This window comes from Zalophus californianus, chromosome 3, assembly GCF_009762305.2.
Source record: "Zalophus californianus isolate mZalCal1 chromosome 3, mZalCal1.pri.v2, whole genome shotgun sequence".
In the NCBI taxonomy this organism is placed as follows: Eukaryota; Metazoa; Chordata; class Mammalia; order Carnivora; family Otariidae; genus Zalophus; species Zalophus californianus.
In genome coordinates this window covers 191965974-191991285 of record NC_045597.1, presented here as the reverse complement: position 1 = coordinate 191991285, position 25312 = coordinate 191965974, and the positions used below count along the sequence as shown (strand labels likewise).

Genomic DNA, 25312 nt, shown 5'->3' with positions numbered 1-25312 from the left:
TTATAGTCTAAGACTCTTATAAGTGCACTCACTATTTGTTCATTGTGAATATATATATATATATATATATATTTTTTTTTAACCAAGGAAAGAGGGTAAACTGATTTGATATACTTAAAAAAATAGAGATGACTCAAAACGTACAGAACAATGAATATGGAATAGAGATCTTTAGGAGTGGGGAAAGAAATAAAAACCACGTTGCTAAAATCTTTCAGCATTTCATTTTTTAATTGTTCTAATAGTACATTCTTTAAAAGGAGTTCACAACTTCAAGTCCAAGTAGAAGGGTTACATAGTGCGAATGGAAAAGCTGTCATTTTCAGGGGGGCTACTGGCTAATTACCCTGGAAAAAAGTGTTCTTAGGGTTGAACTGATGCAAAAATCCCTTAGAAAAGCTTCATTTGTTGCCTGTAAAGAGTCTTCTTAAGGTCACTTTTACTTCCAGACCATCCCCTTGTTTCTAGTGAAAGAGTTTTGCTTGGTAATGGCTTGTGGTTCCACAGTGTTTTGTGTATGAAAAGCGTAGACTAAGAGATACTACCGAAGTCGCTCAAATTGTAGATTCTGCCCCCAAAGGAAGTCCCGACACTGTAACACGTCCCCTCAGTTTTCAGCAAGACACGTGAAAAGAAAACTCAAGTCCCATTTTAATCTTTACCTAGATTGCCATGTTCAGTGGCGTCGCGGGGCTGCCGTGCCGTGGGACACGCAGCTCCCGTGGGCCCGGTGTGCTTGTTAAATACCCGCGGGTTCGGGGTGGCGGCCCCAGCCTGGGTCGGGGTGGGGGGCGGGGTCCGCAGTCAGAGAGGCATCTGGTGGCTGCTGGGGCCGTGGCTGAGCCAAGCGCTCACCGGGCGCTCTTAGAAGCAGGGGACCTAGCAGCACTCCCGGACAGTAACAGAGGCAAGCCCACGACACCATGCTCTCCATCCGCCGGCCGGGTTCCTGTGCAGACCTGGTGCTCACTGCTGAGACAAGAGCGCACTCCTATTTGCTTTCATTTTCTCCAGACGCTTCACTAAGTGGCCGTTGCTCACCTCAAGCTCTTCCGTCTTGTCCAGTGCACAGCGCAGCTGGAAACAGACGAAAGGCAGCTTTGAGGAACGTGCTTCCTCCCCACATTAAAGGATTGCCAAGATTCCCTCCTGCAAAAGACAGAGCCTGGACCCACCGAGCTCCCAGAAGTGCACGCATCCCTATGTGCGGACACACACATATTTCTTAACTACTCCTTAAGGGGTACAAGGCACAAGATTCTGGCCTCAGGAGTGACTAGGCAACCCTCCTCCTCTGAAACAACTTGACCCCAGACATGGCACAGTCTTGGGGGTCCTGATGGTCTCACGAAACACAAGTGAGGCAAACAGATAAGAGCTGAACCCCAGCCAGTTGGAGGAGTTGGTCCCCAAGGCGTGGGCAACCGGGAGCAAGGTTTCTACAACCAGAAACCAAAGTGGGACTGGCTGAGGCCAAGACGGCCACACCCCGGAGCCAGGCCCCCAGAGCCTGGGAGTCAGAGTGGAGGCGACACCAGCAGGGAGCCATCTGGCCCAACAGGCAGCAGGCCGGAGCGCAGGTGCCCTAAGGTGGGGGTGCAACAGCCCCGTGGTTGTGGAGACATGCACCATCAGAAGAGTCTGCGGCTCTGCTTCTGATCCAAAGCCCTCAGGGAGGGTGGCTGGGGTCCTGGAACAGGTTAGTCTCCCTGCACCCCTTGTCACTAGCAGAGGCAGAGGCAAACCCTCTTTGCAGGAAATTTCCCCAAGTCAGGCCTGGAGTGCTCCTGCAAATCAAAGTCAAGCATCACTACTTCACGAGACACCAAATGCATGAAGGACAAGCCATCTGAGCCAGCAACAGAATAGAGCCTCCAGGACTGACACGTGTCAGTCCTCGGATGGACGTGAAAAACAGAACAGCTGTGTATGACATCTTTAAAGAAATAAGGGTACCTCGGGGCACCTGGGTGGCTCAGTCGGTTGGGCATCTGCCTTCAGCTCAGGTCATGATCCCAGGGTCCTGGGATCGAGCTCTGCATTGGGCTCCCTGCTCAGCAGGGAGTCTGCTTCTCCCTCTACCCCTCTCCCCTGCTCATGATCTCTGTCTCTCTCTCTCCAATAAATAAATAAAATCTTGAAAAAAAAAAAAGAAATAAGGATACAGTTAACAAAGAAGCGTACACGACCATACACCAAGCAACCATCGGGAATGAATACACTTCAAAAAGACGAAGGACGAACAGGAAGATCTACCAGCAGAGCAGTAAGGAGCAGGGAAGGACAGGTGACTAAGAGATACGGGGGCTGCAGGGAGAGGGTCTGACTGCCTCGGGTTAGAGCCCCAGACGGGAAGGGGAGAGACCAGGGGAGATGAATACTTAAGGAGGTCACGGGTGAAAATTTTCTAAACTTGATTTAGAAATAGACTTCATGGATCCAAGAAACACCATACATCCTGAGCACAACAAACAGCAATAAACCTGCATAGGACACATCAGGGTGAAGCAGCGGAAGATCAAAGACAAAAAAGAACTTGAGAGAACCAGGAGAGAAGAGGCCACCTGCAAAGGCCCTGGTGAGAAGGACAGACTCTGGGCGGCCCCAGGGCCACCATCCCGGGGGAGGCCTGGGATTCAGCCCCAGGCTCCCCGGGGCATTGGCTCCGCCCCTGGGGGGTGGCTTGGCACCAGGCCCCAAACAGTCCCGGGTGGGAGCAGGGGCAGATGCTCCCTCTGCTGCCAGGTAGACCATCATTTCCCATTCTTTCCCTGCAAACAGCCTAGAAAATTTACCTCTCTTTGGAGTTTCCGTTTTTCGGCCTTAAGTTCATCTTCTATTTTTTCGGCATTTTCAGCAGCCGATTTATAACGTGATACTTGACTCTCTAACCTTATTACCTAAAAGGAAGGGAAACATCATATGTGTAAATTAACAGGCCTGTTTTCTTTCTCCAGTTGCTTTATCACATGTGGGATCAAAGGGTGAGGTTCATCAAATGGGAGGACAGACCATGCAAACCGGTATGATCTAGCCCCGTGGGCTACTGTGTAGGTTCTAGCCAAGTGAGCAGTTCTGAGCAGCCTACTGCTGCCAGTTGTGAGGGCCGCATCCCTCCCTGACCCTAGTCTAAACTCGTGGCTCCCACAGGGCTGCCATCGCTCCCCGACGTGGGGCCATTCTGCAGGAGAAGGTAGGTCGAGGCAGAACGATGCTGTGGGCAAAGGTTTAGCCAGGACCTCAGCTCCTGTCCAGTCTCTCCTGGGGCGGCATGGTGGGGAGGAAGCAGGGGAGAAGGAAAGGCCAGGAACTAGTGGAGAGAGGAAAAGAAGGAGCCTTGGGGGTGGCATTCCACGGCCAGGCCTGCGACGCGGGACAGGAAGAGCCAAAACCCACCGGAGACTCTCAGTCCGCTGAGACCAAAAGCGTGCTTCCTAAACTCATCCCGTCCCAGGCGTGCTGTTCTCATTTGTTTCCTCAAAAACGTCCCAAAGCGAGAGCCACAGGGGCCCATTAACTGCGAGGGGAAGAGTACTGGTACTGACTTCATCTCTCCCTTGGCTGAGGACGCAGCTTGCCCCAGATCGGCCCAACGTGCTAGAGGCATAAATACCCCCAATCTAGAAACCCGGTTGGGAAAGAAAGGCAGAAAATGCAGGCAAGAGGGATGGCCCCACATGAAGTGCTTTTTAACTAAATAATTTTTAAAGAACCACATTTTTAACCCCCTCCCTCCTCCCCCCGCCCAGCCACATTAGTGATTTTCCACAACCAGCCATCGTTTATAAAGGGTTAGTACCCAGGATGACAACCCGGATCCTCCCAGTGATCTCTCCTTCCCTACTTTCTCTCTGCAGGAGATACACGGAGGGCCCTTTCTGGTTCTGTAAATCTCTGCTCCTCTTTGTGCTCAGCCTTTCAGGGTGAGTTCTAGCAAGTACAAGTCAGTTAATCATCGCTTTCACTGCCCGTTATTGCTTAAAAGTGCACACACATACATTTTGTTCTAATGCGGTTATCTCTTGCTCAGATTTTGCAAGTTTAAATTTGAGGTCGCTGATCTGTCTGTTGGCATCCCCTAAAGGTTGAAAGAGAAGGAAAATTTGTTAAGCTCTTGGGCTTTTAAAATGTTAAAACAATAATTCCTGGGATCCAAGCCCCTACTGAGTACTTGGCATGCAAATCTGGAAGTTCTGGCCTGTGGCCCCACCAGGGGGGTGGGGTGTGTGTGTGTGGGGGGTGGGGGCTGAAGCTGAGAGAGGAGAAGGCACTCTCTCGCTCCATGTGCCCGGGCTGAGCAAGTAAGCGCCAGGCAGGAAAGCCCCTCCGGAGCACAGAACACAAAGACGTGGTCGGGGGAGGAGAAGGGGGGAGGCTGCAGGTAATTTTATCTCCCTTTAAGCCTCTTTCTAGTTTACTTGTTTGGAAAATACCTTCTAATTTTTCCATACAATCAGTTGATCACAAGGCAGTGGTATCCAGCATGGAAAACGCCGTTTCTCACAGCGCATCCTATGGTGGCAACTTGGTGCACGTTTTGGGGCACCTGCTCTAGTCCTGAGGCTCAGACAAGACACCCTCGCTCTGCCCACCTGCCCATCCCTTTCAATCCCACACAGAAACATCTTTGCACTGTTGTGCTCAAGGGCTTTGGGGGCCAAGGGGAACGCCAGGCGTTCTTTGCCATGGTGTTTTTTTCTCCTGTAGCCCAAGTATAATACACACAGGACCCTTAAAAGGTTTACTTGTACACAAGGAGGGACATTTACTTTGCAGATCCATTACATGCATGTCTGTCCCGTTTTCTAAGACATCACTTCCAGGGTGCAGGTTGTCTAGCTTGCCATTCTTCTGTCTCTCTTCCAGCTGTCCTTTGAGTTTCTTAATCTGAAAACACCCACCAATAAAATACGTGAATTTCTCTATTCTAAATGAGGCCGGAAGTTGAGCGTAGAGCCTATGACACAGGAAGCGGTGTGTAAAGGAAAAACCAACACCCCATAAATACAATCAGATGTTGCTGTGGAGTTATTTCGTGGGTCTCCAAGATACCAAAGAGATAGGAGTTATGTAATTCAGCACAAGAAAAATGTAGTAAATGGTTACAATGCACCAGCCACCACAGGGAGTCTCTCACCTTTAATAACCAATCCAAATAAAGAGATGAACAACCTTCGGCCAGTTGGTACTCTTCTCAGGAAGTAATAGCATAATGGGTGAAAATGGAATTGTATTCACCGTATCAGGCAGAAATTATTTTGTTACTCTGGGTGAAAAGTTATTTCTAAGTTTGAAATTCCTCTTGAATTCAGGAGGAGATGGTACATAACATGCTTTAAACGTTTATCTCAGAGTTAGTCAGTGCACTAGTCACCTTTGAGTTATTCACTTAGAAGCCGGGCAGGGCCTTCTGGAGGCTTCCAGGCCCAAAAGTAGTGTCCTCGAGGGCCTAGCTGAGTTGTGTGCTCCCTCACAGAGCCCATGCTCAGGGAGCTGGCTTCTGCAGGGCTCTGCTCTCCCTGGTAGTCAGCAGCCACGACTGTAGGAAGTTCCACTGTCTGATGGGCAGTCTCCCAGCCCTTGTCCTGTTAACCTCCGACCTCTGTGGACCCTGTGGAAGCCCCCGCCCCCCAACAGCCAGCACAAAGCAGAGCAGAGCCCCAGGCACATACTGCCCACTAGTATGCCACGCTGCTCTAAGGAAATACGTACAGAATTAGGATGGATACGTGTTTTTAAAAGATCACAGGAACCTCAATGCGGCTACCACATTGAGTGCTTTCCCCAATTTTGAGAGCAGCCTTCAGCAGAACTGTAAGCAGTATGGCAAAATATCTTTGATTAGGCTTATGAAGGAGACTGGGAGGAATTGAGTTTCCTTAGAAAGTGACTGTGGAAGGACTGAGTAACTACCCTGCACATAAAAAGACCAAACAGGACAGCCGGTTAGTGTTTCTGGAGGTGGAAGAACGTGACGAAGAGGAACCACAAGTAAAACCACTTTGATCAGCTGCAACAAGGAAATACCTTCTGGAAAGAGGTGCTGATCACTGAGGGATCCCAAGACCGACTTCCCTGAGCCAGCGGCAGTCAGAGACCTGGTGTCTGGAGTAACTCAGTGAAGCTCCTGCCTCTCCACGGTTATTCTAGCCCCTTCTAAGTAAATACTGGTTTTAGGCGGCAAATGGCATAGAGCGAACCACATTCGATTCCATGGCCTCGAGTCTTTGGGACACCCTCTCCGAACCTCACGTGACTTACGATGATAGAACTAGTAAGGACACAGGTTGGCTTGGTAATTGCTTTCAGGCATAACGCGTTAGGGTTTTCCCGATAAAGCAAGAAGTTAAGTATGGGAAGGTTCTCGGGCTCAGGTGCTGCTCAGGGAACTCATAAAGTAATAAAATGATTTACCTGTTCCAATAAGCATTCCCGTTCATCAACAAGCTTTTTCAACCTAATATCTAAAGAAACCAGAAAGATAGAGGTTGAAGTGAATCCATGTAGTGCACCGTTCGGCAGCATGCTAAATCGAAGAGTGAGCATTCAGGTTAGTGAAACTAATGATGAAGGTATTATACACGTACCACAGCGAATGAGGCCACACACAGGGCTGGGGGAGGTGTCAGCCGAGGGAGGGTGGGTTGGGTCAACCTCCCACAACATGCTTATCTCGTCAGGGGCAGCATCCGGCTGCATGCAAACAGGCTAGTCTTCTACTTTGGGTTAGCATGCAAGGGCTCTAGGGCCAAACCACACTGCAACACAAGATCTCACAGGATTCATAGTTTAACATCATTAGCAAGGTACAAACACACGGAGCATCGCGATCGGTATCAACGGCATTTTCATTATCCTTGACTTCCCAAGGTCACTTCCCAGAAGAATGGATCTTTCTTTTTTTCTCAGAGACTCCCCAGTGCCACAGCTTTGACTATACGTTTACAAATCAGAGGTCTGCGGACAACACATCCGCTCCCCTGCTCGTGCAGAGCAGGTATTGTCCGGAGAGATGCAGTAACGCTGTGGGTTTCTGTCACCCCTGCCACCCAGACATGGAAGAGTGTCATACACAGAAGCCTTTCAAAATCCCCTGGACATTTCTCTGAAGGGGTGTCGAGTGATGTAATCTGTAGAGTACAGAGGAGGAAACCAAAGCCTGGGGAGGGGTGCAGTTTAGGGGTGTGAGCAAAACCCTACACCAGTTTAAAGGCCAAATCAGGAAGATGTGGCGGTGACAGCGATGCTGATGGGTACTGCAGGGTCACGCTGTGCCAGGCACGCCCGAGCAGCTGCGCCTTCACCCACACAGCCCTACAGGTGCGCCCTGCTACTTTATCTCTCTTCCACAGGCGAGGGCCCACACCTCTAACCACTGCACTCCTCTATTGCTCCAGATCTAAACCCAGACCCTGGAGTCGGAGCTGGACTCCTGGCCCGAGACCCTTTCTCCTGAGGGCACTGTGCTTTCACTCGACGCAGCTTTGATTCACTGTGTGAGAAAGGAAATAAACAATCCGTATAAAATGCACTTGTTTTCATCTAAACAATCACCTATCTACATTCTCATCCAAGTTACATGCTTTCTCTAATTGTTCTTCCAAGCACCCTACGTTATTTTGAAAGGCACAACCACAAAATAAACTAAACCAGAAATGTCAAGCATAACATAAGATAAATTTATGATCCTCTGGAGTTCCCTTTTAATTTACACAAATTGCTTCCAATAGTTTATTCTTTCTCTTCTACAAGCCCATCCAACACTGAAACATCAATGTCATAAGCCCAGCTCTTTATTCAATATTACTTTTTATTTTATCTTATATTCTCTATACAAAACCCGTAGGCATCCTAAGCAGCAATGGGTATGTCAGAAAGTGATCTTGAATCTCATCTATCTGTTGTACAATTTTATTATTATAGCGCTTCTGTTATAGCCTGGATAGCAAGGACAAATAAATGTTAAGATAGAAGAATGGAGCTGGCCAACAAACACAAAACAAGGGTAACATGGCCTTCACTTGTATGGGGAGAATATGAAAAACACAGAAGTGAAATTTTAAGGGAGAAAAGTTTTACAGCAGAACTGGAGAGGAAGTTTAAACTACATCGTTTGAAGGGAATGGAAAAAAAGAAAGCGAATTAATTGGCTAGGAAGAAAACGGGCACTACTTTTGTAGTTTTAAAAATCACCAAGTCTGATTTGTGGAGCGCACAGCCGCTCATCATCGAGATGCTGACTGCATTCCTTCCCCAGAGCGCTGCAGACCTACCATTGCCCTGCATTTAGAAAGTTCCACTGCTCATCGCTGGCCTATAATCCCCGATGATAAACAGACATAAACTATTCATTTAAGGCCACAATTGCAGTGCTGAGAAACAAGGCAGGGGAGAACATGAAGTCACAGTGTCTCAAATTTAGAGTTTTCTCTTGTACGGAGAAGAAGTCAAAATGAGTTGGCTATGAAAGGATTTCAATTTTTTAAAAGTCTGTTTTTTCTGGGTTAAATTCCAATAAATGTTCTGGAACACATGTCCAGAGGCCCGTGAAATGAGATGCACTTATAGTGGCGAGGTCTGAGGACAGTCCCCGGGGGCAGACAGCGCAAGCAGCTTTGAAATTCTCTGAGCCCCTGTTCTCCTTGGTCTTTCTTCTGGCCTGTACCTTGTCACCTCACCTGTCCAGGGACAGCAAGGTCAACCCCCAGCAACGACCCCAATCACTAAGGACTCCCTCTCTCTGCACTGCTTTACCTGGATCTGGCCCACAGCCCTGGGGGGCAGGTTCCAACTCCATTTTCAGAGAGCAAATGAGACACAGTGCGGGTGAGTAGCTGGCTCATAATAACACCCCCTCAGGAGCAGAATTTTCATTTTGTGGGTTAATTTCAGCCATCGTGGGCCTCGGGCTTCCTCTCCCAAGGCAGAGGAAAATCACCTCCTCTCCATATTGAAAAGATAGTGAGGGGGAAGCCGAGGTCTCTCAAGGAATCCACTCCCGCCTTGCACTGACTTTGTCTGATTATAATCCATGTGGGCTGTTTTCATCATCCCTGGGGCCAGCCTCCCACGCCAGGAGAGCACCTCCTTCCTGCAAAAGGCAGAAGAGGGACAGGGTTTTTCTCCTATTTATAGGGCCCAGGAGGTGTGTACAGATGGGTACTGTTTATGTCAGCCAAAGCTGAAGCCGTTCACATCTTGAAAAATATATATGCAAAATATGTATATATGTAAATAATATGTGTAAAAATATATGTAAATACTATGTAAATAATGTATAAAAAATACAAGGGGCATTGGATAGGGTAAAAGGGAAAGAGTGATGGGCGCCTGGGTGGCTCAGATGGGTAAGCGTCTGCCTTCGGCTCAGGTCATGATCTCAGGGTCCTGGGATCAAGTCCCGCATCGGGCTCCCTGCTCAGCTGCGAACCTGCTTCTCCTTCTGTCTCTCTCTCTGTCTCTGTCTCTTATGAATAAATAAATAAAATCTCTGAAAAGAAAAAAAGGGCAAGAGTGAGGGTTCTTTCTCCTGAAAGACAAAGTTTTCTCTATATGATCATCACACTGATTAAGCATGTATTCTAACGTAACGTAGGCACGAACACCCCTTCCTTTTTTTCCGGAGCCTGGACATTTGGCACGAATCTCACTGCTGTGTTCCCCTGTTTCCATGGCATGCTGTTCAAGGTGGTCTCCTAGGAAAGGGGTCTACCGTAGAAAACAGGAACCCCAAACTGCATAAACCCCCAGGACTAGCACTCCAGGGTCCTAGTGATAGTAGAGATTTTAATGTTCAGGTCATTAGGTTTTCCGTCTGCTGGAAACACTAAACATTAGTAGAAAGTACTCAGTGCAATACAACTCATTTCTAAAAACCCCTGAAAAACATGTTATTGCTTCTCCACCTTTGTATATTATCAAAGAACCTCTAATTCAAAATTTTGTTGCCTTAAACTATTTTCTACGTACACCCATGATTATAATTAATTATACTTTTGAAGGAAGTACACTTTATATACAGTGGCTATGTTCTGGTTTGGGGCTGGAAGACATCCCTGCTTTTTGATTAAGGTATCAGTGATGAACATTTTCCTCTGCTCCGTATGGGACTGAAACGTCAGGGGCCTTGGTTCCTCTGGGGATGTGGCTGATAGGTAGCCTTTCGATCCTCTTGAGTCTGAATCTTTTGACACTGCATCTTTCCAAATTGCCTTATACACCTCTGTGCCTTCTTCACCTGAACATCCCTAAGGTCCTACCCACTTCTTGGTAACTTGAGGGCCTTCCCGTGGACATCAGTTACTGCTACAATGTCACGTCTCCCTTGGCGCAGGGTAACTGATGCTCACAGTGGAGCCTCTTAGATTATCAAGAAATGGCTTGGCTGTTTAGAATCCTTTTTTTTTTTTTGCTCATTTCCTGATTCTCAGCTCTCCACTTCCACTAGAAGCTGGGTCCTTTCCGCTCGTCCACTGGCACAGTGCCTTCCAGATATGAAGTGATCAAAACGTCTGTTACTTAAATGGATGCGTGAATAATCGAGACGCCTGGACAGCTGACATGAGGGGTATGAAGTGTGCCACAATGTCCTTAAATGTGCTGTTACGTAACAGAGGAAAAGACCTTAAAATGGGTTGATGATCTCACCGTCCAGTGAGCTGGGTTACTGAATCATCTCCCCAGGGGCCTCTGAAAGTAGGAATGAGAGCTCTTTCTGACGCCCATTCCAGGCTGAGTGCGCTTTGCTAAAGTTAGAGGCATCTGCTGCCCCCTTTCAAGGGCCTTTGCAGCCCTCGGGCTGGAGACTCTCCAGCAAGCCTTGTAGTTTTCCACTCCCGTGGCCCAAGTGGGGAGGGTGTATCAGTTCCCTGCTTCAGGACGCTGACATGGGAGGAGTCAATGCTTACTTGCCAATTTCACCATATCCTTCACAGCATTCTTAGAATTGGCACACGTGAGCAGAGCACCAGAATGGAGAGCCTTCTTCGCTGGGGCTCCTCACCGGAACCACAGACCACAGGATATTCTATGAGGGAAGATCTTCCCAGTTCTCCCCAGGAGGGCACAACACTAGCCCCGGTCTAGGTACCAGGAGAGACGTTCATTCATTACTGACGAAGTAATGAGTCTTTCACACAACACAGACAGGGAATTAGCAGCCTGGAAGTAGGCGCTACTTTGAAGATAATAATTATGTAGAACAGTAGCCACAGCCGAAGTCAAGTAGCCCAAAGAGTGGAATCACAGGCTTGTGAAATTATAAAATGTTTTTATTTCAATTACATAATAACACTTATGCTTACCTCAAATTTTATTGAGGTTCTGGTCTTTTTTGCATTCAATTATACCTTGTAACAGTGACATGAATTCATATAATCTTATAAAGTGTCAACAGCATTCATAATGTACAGTCCTTTGTGATTTTAGTATTTTACAATTGTTTTTTTTATTCAACTTTACAACTATTTTAAAAAATGCTTCCTTGTACAGAAAATATGTATTTCCTTCAGGAAGACCAAATCAAGAATTTTCCAATAATATATTGAGATAAAACAAATGAAAATATTTATACCAAAATGCCAAAAGTGATCCAACTATTTAAAATATCCTGTTATAGTTCAATTAGCAGTTTGCACAAGAATGGTACCTTTTGTATTTTTCTTTCGAATATAAGACAAATAGAAAGAGGAGTAATTTAAGAGTTAAAAAAATAAATTTTAGAAATGGTCCCCCTGCACAAAAACTGCATTAGGAAGTGCAATTTCAATGTATGTCTCTTCCAGAAACAAATTAAAAAAATTTTTTTTGTATAAAATGACTCTGGTACATAATCAGCATGAAGTGAAGTCAAAATCTACAAAATAAATTCAGGTATCACCAACAATGAGATCAAAAGTATCAGTTTGAGATAAAATACTTATATATGAGGTAAAGGGAATTAAGATGTCCCAGTGCTTTAAGATACTTATTTCTTATCCCTAACATGATTAATTACTGTCCTAAGGTGCAAATCTTATCACTCAGTGATCTATACACTATTGGGTCATTTACCTCCTTTTAAAATAAAATACCGTATAGATTATAACGTACACATCAAAATCAAATATGAAAGGACATATATTTGAATGAAGACACATTAACTTAAATATCAACTATACTCACAAATCTCAGAATGCCATTTGGTCATTTCAATCGGGTGCTGGTGTATTTGGTCAAGAATATCAGCCTAAGGCAAATGCTAAAGAGCTTCATTCGGATTGTAAGCAGAAACACGCAGTGTCTATTGTCTGACACGCCGGAATGTTCTCCATTAGGACTCCTACTGATTACAGGTGTGTCTTTCTTTCTAATCTGGGTGATAACCTTAATGGGGAAGAATACGTCTACAAGTAACAGTCTATAACTCAACGTGGTGGATAGCTCGGTAGCTGAACTGTCCTATGGTGCATCTATCTCAATGTGGAACGTTTTAGGAACCTCACCCGTGGAGAGAGCAGACGAGCCTCTGGCAGCTGGGCTTCATGTGCGGTCCTTGGCCCCTGTCCACTTACGACATGGTACAGTCTTCCTTGCTTCTGCCCTTCTCGCTTTCGCCTCTCAGCTCGTCCCTGCCTTCTGAAGTGGAGGCTCCCAGCTCCCCTGTGGGTGCTAAGTCATCGTTTTCTATGACCTTTTTGACTTCCTGACTGGGCCCCCCTGCCATCTCATGCTGCTCTGTACTTCCTGTTTGAGGGGCACCATCACCGGCCTTGGAGGGACCTTCACTCTCCGGCAGGGCACCGCTGGGCACCACTCCACTCCCCGGTTCGGGAGGACCGCCGGGAGCGGCGCCATCTTCTAGGACAGCCTCCTCTAAATCCTTATCACTGGCACTCGTGCCTGATGATGGGATTGTGTCACCCCCCACACCTAATGTGCCCCCGTCAGCTGTTTCTCCCCCCGCCTTAGCGTTTACATCATTATCTTCTCGGTTAAGTTTTTTATCCAACTCAATTCTAGGATTTTCTGGACAATCAACATTTTCACCACTTCCTGCTACACTTTTCTCTTCTGGACTTTCAGTTACCTCATTTTGTGCTTCTACAACTGGTTTTTTGTCGGTAAGAGCTACTTGCTTGTCGTCCTTCACCTCACTTAAATCTGAGTTCTGAAATGTTAACTCTTTCTTAGCATCTTTAAGGGTTTCTACAGGCACCGGTGTTTTTTTCTTCTTGTTTTTCTTCTTGTTCTTTGTCTTCTTCTGTGATGAATCCAGTGCCTCTCCCTGTTGGTCATTCTTTTCTTCCTTGGGTTCTTTCACATCTAGGGGCTTGCTTTCGGCATCTGCCACAGCAGGACCTGCTGCTCCCCGCAAACTGCTTTCTGCCTCTGGACAACGAGGAATGTTCTGCACTTCTGTCTGGGTTGGCTTCTCATCCCTCAACCCCCTTTCCTCCTCCTCCTTTTCGTCATTCTCCCCACCTACCGCTGTGCTCGGGGGCTCCTGGGGCTCAGCAGCTTCCTGCTTGGGGAGCTCTTTGTCTAGGTCCTGCCCTGCGCTTGGGTCCAGCTCCGCGGGGGCTTCGACAGCACACTCTTCATCAGGACTCACGTGGTCATCGCTGTAGGTTGGAGGGCCGGAGGCTTCTGTGCCCACCTGCTCCCCGAGCCCCGTTAGCCCTGCCTCCACCACGTCCTCTGTGGGGCTCCCACCTTGCTCCCCAGTGTCTGCGCTGCCCAGCCCTCCGACTTCAGATGGTTGCAGAGAGGCAGATTCTTGACATGGCTTTGTGCTACCCTCTCCCAAGTGGGTTTTCAAGTCTTCCTGGTTTTCTGCAGATTCTTTACTGTGGTTTTTGATATCCAAGGCATCGTAACTGTCCTGCCCAGTCCCAGGACCTGGGATTTCACCATCACGCAAACATTCAGACTGCTCAAGGGAAGCCCCAGTCCTATCATCTGGTGTGTTTATGACCTCATTGGACTCAACCTGCTCTGTATTTTCAAGGAAGGAAGCGTTCTCTAGGATCTGGTTTTGAGCCTGCTCCTCATTTGTGGCATCTGCTAATACTCCTAGGGAGGGGGCACTGTCTTCAGAGGCTTTCTGGTCCTTGGCATTTCCACCAGGATGGAACACCTCTGTGTCCATACACTCCTGTGCGGGGTCCTCTTTGTGCTGTTCTTGCTCAGTATTCTGCAAGATTTCTTTTTTCCCCACATTCTCCACAATTTCACTTTTCACCTCCACTTCACTGGCTCTTCCTAAAAGACCATTGAGAAAATTGAAGGGACCCCATGATGTGGTGACCACTTAACATACATTACAGCGTAAACACACGTTCTCTCTCCCACCCGACCCCATTCCTAAGGAGAGAGAGTCATCAAAGAATCACACGGAACAGAAGCCTTGGCCAGGTCTGTGCGGCAAATCAGTCATTAAATCAGCCAGCATTCGATGCGCGGAGGCCACCGCCACCATCTCGAAGGTGAGAGTGGCTGCTGGTGCCGTCCGGTGTGAACTGGTTTTCAAAAAGTGCAGTTAAGTTTTAACAAATAGAGCTCTGGATCAGGCAGCCAAACAATCCAAAATAATGGGTTTAGGAACGACCTAAAGTTCGTTTCTAAATGCACAGCTGGACAACTCACACTTCTTTGCCTGTCAAACTGCACTGTGCGTCACATAGGCCTAAAACCACCTTCAAGAAATTTTTAAAAGAAACCTTCACTCCACCTTAAGAAACTCAGCCTCAAGGTCAATCTCAAGGAAGATACTAACCTGAAATAGCTCATGTGAGGTGAAAAGAAATCCACCCCCACCATCTAATCACTGTGTTCCTGAGAAAGTAGCCTGGTGCCCTAAACTCCTCTGCTCCATCCCCACAGGGTCTGGCGGGAGGGCCAGCAGGTGGCAACTGCTTACGATCAAGATGACCACTTAATCAATAATAAGTTATTCATCCACTGAAGAAGTACAAACTAAAAACATGCTACGACTTTGGAATGGAGGCTTATGTTTTAGATTCTCCAAACAAACCAACCGCCGGCATATCAGATGCCATGTTGTTGAAAGTCAAAGCCTGATAATTTTATTACACCGTGATCTCCACAGGTGGGTGCACTTACCCCAGAGAAAATGGGAGAAGTAGCAGGGCTTCTAGTTAGTTTTGCTTCACCCTTTAAAGATGTCTGTCAGTGAATATGTTTTATAACACACACTTTGTATTGATGAATAGTATGTGTATATATAAATTAAAAATACACGTATTGGAAAGTTCCCACAATTCTTTACTGATAGGGATATGCGATCAAAAAACATTTGGACACCACTTACGAAAGTGATATTTCTGGTTCTTTAAGGGTTGGTTTCGTAACGGTTAACAAAGATTTATAAAACGTATGTTTGAACAAGAGCAACATGATCAAATTCCTAGCTGCTCACACAGTTTATATACAGGTAGGATGAAAACCAATCAATTTATCGTCTTTCAGTAACTTTTAAGCAATTGAAAGCGCCGTGTCCCTTTAGGAATCATCGAGATAATGAGGTACATCTCCCTATGAAGCAAGTCCTGAGAAGCTGCGGCCTACAGGTTTCTACATTTCCATAAATAAAAAAAAAAAAAAGGTGAAAGCTTCTATATGGAAATTAAGAGACACGGGGTCTGAGCACATTCCAGCCTCACTGTAGAAAGCAGGAATGCAATGGGTAATGAGGGACAAGGGAGCCTTACCTGCCGGCTGCAACTCCAGGCTGCACTCCGGATTCAGAAGGCTTATTTTATCCAAAAGCCAAATATTATGACCAATATTAATCGGTGAATCTTTTCAGATATTTGCAAATTGTATCAAGTATTCTTACAATTTACTGGATTCCCCAATTTATATTCCTCCCGAAGCAAAAACTGACGGACAAAGGAACATCACCTCTGACGAAGGGGAAGGCACCCCTTCCACCCTGCCCACACTCCCCACCGGGGGCTGCCTGTCCGCCTCGCCCCTCCCCCCGCCCCCCCAGCCCAGGGCCACTGAGCGGTAGCCTGAGAATGGCACCCAAGACATACTCTGTCACAAGCCATCTTCTGTCCACGGCACCTCACACCCTCAAAACACTTCATGGTGTGTGTAGGATGTGCAGTGTTGGCTTCGAACCAGGGTTAACTATCTTACTTTACAGCCTCTGCTATTCTGATCTTTGGAAATGTCCGTAACGGAGTAAGTTAGGAAGCCATCCTCGGCCCGTGGCTGAGGAGAACCAACTAGCACTGTCAGAACTGTCCCTTAATTTCTGAGACAATTCTCCTTGCATTCACAGTTTCACGTGGTGGCTTTGAGAAGCAAGAGAAATGTATTCCTTAGCCATCGGTGGGGAGCACTGCACAGAGATGCACACCAGACAACACGCGTGGGTGATCACATCGTGTGGCAAGGGCACTCCCCAGAAGTGGCAGGACGCATGGCATGCTGTGTGAGTGTTAATTGATCAGTGATGATTACGTCAATTCTAATGATGCACGGAGGGTGAATTGATGCGGACTAGAGGATGAAAAGACCCAAAGGAAGGTGAGCACTTACCTAGCGTCCCATCCCCTGCCGTCCTGAGGGCGTTTAACTCTTCTTTCGTTATCTTGGAAGGACGTTGGTGTCCGACGTCATTTAGAGTGTCTGAAGTCTCTCCATTGGTAGCTAGCTCTGAATTTAGGACTATTCCATGTTTCTGGGAACAAAAACAGACTCGTAATACTGACTGATACTAGGTTAAACTCTATTTTATTAATAATAATGAAAAGGAAGTTATTTTTCCTGAAGTTGGAACAGAATCAGAGAAGTGGTAGACACCACACTCGTCAGTGTCCTCTGAACACACACAAATCTGGGATGTCTTCCTCCACGCTCCAATCCACATCTCAATGGGCTGGTGATGAGACACTATTAACATGCATCCTTTTTAACCGGAGGTAAGGGCCTGCAGGCCGCCACACGGTACTGCAGCAGGCAAATCACTGCAAAGTGACCTCACTTTTAAAACCCTGGTTGCATTCTTTAAAAAGAGAGACCGAGATAAAGAAAGAGATACATGTGTGTTCTGGAAGGAATAAACACAACTTATGTTACAGAAGGAATACAGAAGCGGCTAGAATGTTTGGTATCTTCAAGGGAAATATAATTCGTCCTCACTACACTGTGAAACACTCTAGAAACAGTCACACTTCACATGGATCACGGACTCACTTGCTACCCCCGTGCTTGCAGCTCTCTCCTTGAGCTTGGAGGAGGCCCCAGCGCCAGGCTCACAGCCCTGGGAGAAGCGTGATAGGAACCTCTCCCCCTGGTTGACTGCTCTGGCCTTGACCCCTGATAATGAGCAGCTGACCCTGATCTGTTTCCACTGACGATCTCAGAATTTGCCATGGCCATACCCCCTCTTTTCAACACTGTCTCCAACGATGTTGATAACCCACCCCGAGCCCGTTTTCCTTCACTCGGTGTCCAGCCAGCAGCTGAAGACCCCTTGACATGGTGCAAACAGGACGTGGAACGTTCCTCAACCCACGGGGTCTCAAAGTCTAATTAGTGTGAGCCTCCCCCACGCCACCAACCAGTTGGAGAAGTCCTTAAATTTGAGCCTTTAATATAAAGAAACATACACATTGTCTAACTTGGAGTAATGTCCTGGAGAATTTATCAATGGGTATGAGAAAAAAATGTAAGCAGTATATAAAAAATTCTTGGAAATCAGAGTGGCTTTCAAGATCAGATATGCTTGTGAACATCTAAAGGGAACGGGCAGACCCGACCAAACCTACGTTCATTCATTTCACGGGTCTCTTCGGTGTCAGTTAACCGAAGATTTGAATTGATTAACAGAACTCAAATCAATGAACACAACTAATTAACACCAGTACACACACACAGTCATTCTTGAGAACATGGATTTTTTTTTTTTTTTAAACTATGCTTTGGCTTCATACCTTTAATTCCTCTTGCAGTATGACTACTTCTTCTCTAAGATCATCTCGGTCACTCCTTATGGAATCAAAGAACTCTTTCTGCCTCTCTAAAGCCTGAGTGTGAGCAGAGCAAAGAGAGAGAGAAGTTTGCGTGGGTGAGCAGGTGACTGAAACGAGAACAAGGAGGGTTCCACTACGTAGAACACTGCCAGAGTTAAAGCACTGTGTAGAGGCGCTTCAAGACACAGACAAGAGGCAAATACTAAGCTTCTCGTGAATTTGTGGCAGCCAAGGAACGTTCCCTCCTGCCGCCTTAAAGGCACTAAGAGGCCGCTGTATGTGCACAGCTTTCTAGCGCGGTGAGAGAATGGACACAAGCCATGCACCCATTCAAATGAGAGAGAAACGCGGAATAAGAAGAAATGCGTAAGAAACCCCAAGTGATGACTTAAGACTCTTTTTCTACATTGATTCTTGGTGTTCGCTGTCGCAGACGAACATAAAGTAGTCCTAAGGCAAACACACGTGCGCATGCTTGCCAGGTCCTAAATGAGGGTGGATGGGGATACAGAAGGGAAAACCAGCACAGCCTCCCGCGGCACAAGCACGACGCTGGGCCCCAACACCTGGAGATCCGCATCAGAGCGGTGCGGGACGGGCTGCTGTGTTTTGGAAGCCATTTGTCACTGGGAAGCATGGCGGTTACTCTAAGTGGGCTCCGGTCTTCCTACTCGTCACTCGTAAAGGCAGGTGGGCTGTGGTTGCTTTTCTTGTTAAAGGAGAGGGGCCTGGGGTCTCCACGGGGACAGGTCAAGGGGGGAACACACGGGCACAGCACCTGCCACCTTGCAGCTTCCTCAAATGCCTTCAAGAAAGGCCCAGGCCACACCGGACAGAGAATCCGAGAGGCCCGAGCCTCCCCATGTCCCACCTGCCCTAGGGTGCCTCCCTCACTCCTTGTAGCTCAGGCTGCTGCTGGCCCGCTCGGTGCAGGCTCAGAACCCAGTTAGCGTCGACAAGGTGCCCACACCATGTCGGAAGTGCACTTCAAGTTCAGAGTTACTGTCAGCTTGAGTAAACGAGTGTATTCTCCGTATTATCAGTTCTGTGTCACGTGGGGGTGCATGCATGCTCACACAAGCGTTTCTGCATCTGCTAGTGGACTGCCCCTTTGAACAGTTTCACAGACTCGGGAGTCCTACCCCTATCTTCTTGTCTTTCCACTCTATTGTTTCCTGAAGATCAGAAATCTCCCTGATATAACTCGCCTGCTTCTGCTGTAGCTGTCGGATTTCCTGAGGAATAGGAACAGATAGAAAGAAAGCAGATAAAGGGTTAAGCAGGAAGACAAAGTGCAGGGCTCGATAATCCGATAATCCAAGAGCGGTGACTGCCGGTGAGCCCACAGACACGTGTGGAGGAGGTACCAGCCCCACTTCCTGCGTTAGCCCGGATTCGCCTCTCAACGCCGGAACCTCTTCCTTGGCCTTAGCCTCCAGCGGCCAGAGAAGCGGGCAGAGACCCTGCCTGGGGCACATTCTTACTTACAGGCACTAGTTCAAGTTCTGATCGAGTTCAAAAGTTAGAACCAACCCTGTATCAGTTTCCTACTGCTAAGGTCACAAGGTGCCATTAAGTCAGTGGCTTAAAAACAACGCGAATTTATTCTCTTATAGTTCTGGAACTCAGAAGTCCAAAATGAGTCGATGAGTCTGATGCACTAGAATCAAGGTGTGGGCAGGTCTGGATTCTCTTCTGGAAGCGCTAGGGGAGAACCCATGCCCTCCCCGCCTTTTTTTTTTTTTTTTTTTTGGCTTCCAGAAGCCACCGCATTCTTTGGCTCTTGGCCCCTTCCTCACGTGGGACCAGCCTTGCTACCCCCCTCCCCCCCACCGGACCTCCTCCTGCTACCTCTCTCGCCTCCCAGCATAAGGACCCTGTGATGACAGTGGGCCCCCAGATAATTTAGGGTCACTCCCCATCACAAGGCCCTTCACTGCACCACACCTGCAACGTCCCTTCTGGTGTGTAAGGTGCCACATCCGAGGTCCTGGGGATTGGGACCTGGACATCTCAGGGGGCCATCATTCTGTCGGCCATGCCTCTCAAAACAAACACAAAGCCCCCCCAAAGAATGAGAATCTTCACCAATGAAAGGAACCATTTTCCTTAAGTGAGGCATGGAGAATTAGCCTAAACTCTCAATTTTCGAGGAAATGGTTAACTTTCGTAATGAACTCCCCAAATACTCCTAAGACACAGAAGGAAGAGCAAACGAGGGAGCGCCACTCACCTCCAACAACTCTTCCCGCCGCTTCAAGGCCTCCTTCGCTTCGGCAAACTGGAACTGCAGGATGCTGTGGGCATGCTTTTCCCTCTCAAACTCCTACACGGGAGGGAAAGAACATGGACACGGTGACGGAACCACACTTTCTTTCAAGGTCACGTCCCCACGACTTACGCTGACCTTGGAACAAACTACCTATTACCACATCATCACAATTTTCAAGGCCTTTTTAGCAACACGAGCCCACTCCTCTGGACTCTCTGATTTCCTGTAAACTTCCCTGTGGACCTGATGCATCAGACAGGTGCTCCCTGAATCTTTCCAGGACGGCAGGGCCTGGCGGGGTGGGGAGGGGGGCCCTCTCCATGGGGGCCGTCTGTGCGGGGGGCCTGGAGGAGGCAGCTCTGTGAAGGACTTCGGTTGGAACTAGCCCTGATTTTGAAATCTGACAATGAATACTCTTTAGGATAAAAAGGGAGGTAAATAGGGTCTCCTTTGGTAAGCTTATCTTATTAAGTGGATGGCCAACCCTGTACCCCGGCGCCCCCACTCCAGGGACAAAAGCACAGTACTGCACAATCCATGAGGATGGTCTGGTACCCAGCCGTTTAGGACAGCAGGGTGTATACCTGCCAGGTCAGTCAGGGGGTTAACCTGGAAGGGACGTGACCTTCGCTTCTCACCCTGGCCTCACCTGCTCACCCACTTTCTGAACTTCGAGGGTGACTGGTCCCCTCCTAGCTGTGACAAGGGCCTGCCTATTGGGCTCTGCTTGGTCCCTGTTCCCCCGCTTGGGACAACATTCCAGGATCATCCAAATTCTCTGGAATTAGACTTGGGGGTTCTTGGTCTACTTCCTGATGCCTGATTGAGGACATCCTAGGGGTGTTTAGGATGCATCAGAGTACCCTCCCCACAGTGGGGTCCACAGTGAGCATCTGCTCCTATGACTGTATAACCTACGTCATCATCGGGTCTCATGGGAAACTCCTCCTTTGTTTCAGAGTTTAGTTCTCAGGAACTTCATAAGTAAAATTCTTCTTTAGCTCCTAAATTCTATAGCCGTCAAAGAAGGAGACCTTTGAGTTGTTAATGGCACCTTGGTTTTAACCCTTTGGGATTTAGGGGATAAAGCCCGTTTAAAAAAAAAAAAAGTGACACAAATTAGGTTTTCTGTTTACCTCAGCAACTCTGAAAAATTGGACAATATCCTAGGGTTTGACAGACCAACTAATTCCTAAAACTGAAAAACAAGTATTCCTTGCTTTATATCCCACAAAGAACATCTAATTAGTCTTTTGTCATTGATTTCAACATAGGCTCAGACTTCTTGCTGCTATCATAACAACTTAATTTAGCTTTAATGAAGGTATGTAACTCTTAAATGGAATAAAATAAATGAATATATTTGTAACTGGCTATCTCTCGATGCTGTTAAAAGATAACAAAATAAAAATCCAGAAATGTATCTTAACAGGAAATTATTTTTTTTTAAAAAAGATATTATTAAGTCATCTCTACACCCAACGTGGGGCTCAAGCGTATGACTCCGAGATCAAGAGTTGCCTGGTCTACTGGCTGAGCCAGCCGGGTGCTCCGACAGGAAAATCCTGAGGCACCCGATTATGTCCATCCGAACACGCTGGTTCTCTGTAGGCTTGGTTTTTCCTGGTTACAACTTTATCTTACATACAAAACACAATGTTCTACCAGTAAAACTGTCTCTAGTTTACAGAGTGAAATTGTGCATATTGATATTTCAAAGCCCTCTACAAAGAGCATGGCATTTTTATTCACAGATGTTCGGGTTTCCTGGACAAGTGGAGAACTGGTATCTACACACAGACACACACACACATACACACCCCCCCCCCACAGACACGCCGTATGCCACACACACACCCCACAGACACGCCGTATGCCACACACACCCCACAGACACGCTGTATGCCACACACACACGCACACACATACACACCCCCAGACATGCCGTAAGCCACACACACACACCCCCCCACAGACACGCCGTATGACACACACACACACACACACACACACACACACCCAGACACGCCGTATGCCACACACACACGCACACCAGACACATCGTATGCCACACAGGCACGCACACACCACACACCCACACACCACACACACCCCCCACAGACACGCCGTATACCACACACACACTCACCCCAGACACGCCGTATGCCACACACACACCCCCCCCCAGACATGCCGTATACCACACACACACCCCACAGACACGCCGTATGCCACACACACACACCCCATAGACACGCCGTATGCCACACACACACCCCACAGACACGCCGTATGCCACAAACACACCCCACAGACACGCCGTATGCCACACACACACCCCACAGACACGCCGTATGCCACACACACACCCCACAGACACGCCGTATGCCACACACACACCCCACAGACACGCCGTATGCCACACACACACCCCACAGACATGCCGTATGCCACACCCCCCCAGACACGCCGTATGCCACACACACCCCACAGACACGCTGTATGCCACACACACACGCACACACATACACACCCCCAGACATGCCGTAAGCCACACACACACACCCCCCCACAGACACGCCGTATGACACACACACACACACACACACACACACACCCAGACACGCCGTATGCCACACACACACGCACACCAGACACATCGTATGCCACACAGGCACGCACACACCACACACCCACACACCACACACACCCCCCACAGACACGCCGTATACCACACACACACTCACCCCAGACACGCCGTATGCCACACACACACCCCCCCCCAGACATGCCGTATACCACACACACACCCCACAGACACGCCGTATGCCACACACACACCCCACAGACACGCCGTATGCCACACACACACCCCACAGACACGCCGTATGCCACACACACACCCCACAGACACGCTGTATGCCACACACACACGCACACACATACACACCCCCAGACATGCCGTAAGCCACACACACACACCCCCACAGACATGCCGTATGCCACACACACACATACACACACACACACACACACACACCCAGACACGCTGTATGCCACACACACACGCACACCAGACACATCGTATGCCACACAGGCACGCACACACCACACACCCACACACCACACACACCCCCCACAGACACGCCGTATACCACACACACACCCCACAGACACGCCGTATGCCACACACACACACACCCCATAGACACGCCGTATGCCACACACACACATACCCCACAGACATGCCGTATACCACACACACACCCCACAGACACGCCGTATGCCACACACACACACCCCCACAGACACGCCGTATGCCACACACACACACCCCAGACACTCCGTATGCCACACACACACACCCCCCCCACAGACACGCCGTATACCACACACACACCCCACAGACACGCCATGACACACACACACCCCAGACACGCCGTATGCCATACACACACACCCCCACAGACACGCCGTATGCCACACACACACACCCCAGACACTCCGTATGCCACACACACACACACACCCCCCACAGACACGCCGTATACCACAAACACACCCCACAGACACGCCATGACACACACACACCCCAGACACGCCGTATGCCACACACACCCCACAGACACGCCGTATGCCACACCCCCCCAGACACGCCATATGCCACACACACACACACACACCCCACAGACACGCCATGACACACATGTCCCCCCACAGACACGCCGTATGCCATACACACCCCACAGACACGCCGTATGCCACACACACACACACACACACCCCCCACAGACACGCCATGACACACATGCCCCCCCACAGACACGCCGTATACCACAAACACACCCCACAGACACGCCATGACACACACACACCCCAGACACGCCGTATGCCACACACACACCCCCCCCCCACAGACACGCCGGATACCACAAACACACCCCACAGACACGCCATGACACACACACACCCCAGACACGCCGTATGCCACACACACACACACACACACACCCCACAGACACGCCATGACACACACGCCCCCCACAGACACGCCGTATGCCACACACACTCCCCACCCACTGTTTTCTCTCACACTGGTGCTTACTTTGTTTTTCTCATCATACTGCCGCCTGGACTCAGCCAGCTGCTCTTCAAGCTCCAGCAACATATCCTTTAGGGTATCGACCTGGTACAGGAAGTTCGTCTTTTCATTGTCCAGCTGAGCATTGGAAACCATAGCCTTCTTGTATTTCTCTTCAACTTCTGCTAATGAGTCCTGCAGAAACCGTGTCATGTTTTTGAAATTGTATAAGAGAACAAAAACAGAGATTAGCTCAGTGCTCTTTGAAGAAAATAAAAAAAAAAAACAACCCAAAAAACTAGCCCTATTTTTAGACTTTATTTCTTAGGGCAAATGGATCAGAATAAGAAACACACGATAATTTCAAATGCACAGAAATTCCCCCCTTTCAATGGGGTCAAGTCGGTTATTAACCACTCAGAATATTAGTTATTAACTTAGAAAGTTAGTTCTTAATTGTATCTGGGAAGAAGACGGCTTCCATGGCCATCAGCACAAGGGAGACACGTGACGGGGAGGCTCTGGGCCTGACCCCGTGACCTGACCGCGGGACTCGGTGGCGCCCGTTGTAGCAGCGTGGGCCGTTTGACAGGTTTCGGAAGTAGTCCCTCACGAAATGTGACCAGAACCCCGGCAAGAGCCAGTGAGTGTCGGCTGAGAGAACGCGACACCTGCCACTGTCGGCTGCCCCTGTCTGGGCTTGTGAACCAGGAGAGGATTAGGTGGCATTTTAAGTTTCGACCTACAGGACGACTCAACAAGCTACACACGTCTCACTGGGTCTGTCCTGGAAGGACAGACGGCATTCCTTTGGAAGGACAGCCCCGGGGAGAGAGGCCTGCAGAGGAAACACGGCCCTCCTGCGGCTCAAACTCTCACTGGCCAGGCAATGGAGGGGAGCAGCAAGTTCGTCCCCAAGCACAGATCAGAGGAAGGGGACCCCAGAACAGGGAGGGTGAATCCCTGGGGGTG

The 25312-nt window shown here is 48.5% G+C and overlaps 1 protein-coding gene across 46 annotated transcripts in view; it reads right to left on the bottom strand.

Moving 5' to 3' along the window:
* Window positions 1–218: 218 nt before the first annotated feature.
* Window positions 219–25312, bottom strand: part of LRRFIP1 (LRR binding FLII interacting protein 1) — a 141826-nt gene continuing 116732 nt past the window's right edge. For 31 of the 46 annotated variants that reach the window (XM_027588780.2, XM_027588784.2, XM_027588783.2 and 28 more), the window contains 6 exons: window positions 24365–24535; window positions 20221–20313; window positions 19130–19222; window positions 17949–18041; window positions 16552–16693; window positions 11255–14241 (listed from right to left, as the gene is read on the bottom strand). In XM_027588780.2, coding sequence (XP_027444581.2) covers window positions 12548–14241; window positions 16552–16693; window positions 17949–18041; window positions 19130–19222; window positions 20221–20313; window positions 24365–24535 — 2286 coding nt within the window. In that variant the 3' untranslated portion in view covers window positions 11255–12547. Of the gene's footprint in view, window positions 1078–2795; window positions 2901–3998; window positions 4079–4769; window positions 4888–6414; window positions 6465–11254; window positions 14242–16551; window positions 16694–17948; window positions 18042–19129; window positions 19223–20220; window positions 20314–24364; window positions 24536–25312 lie in introns of those variants that run through there. The other 15 variants (XM_027588793.2, XM_027588799.2, XM_027588807.2 and 12 more) reach the window with 4 other exon arrangements.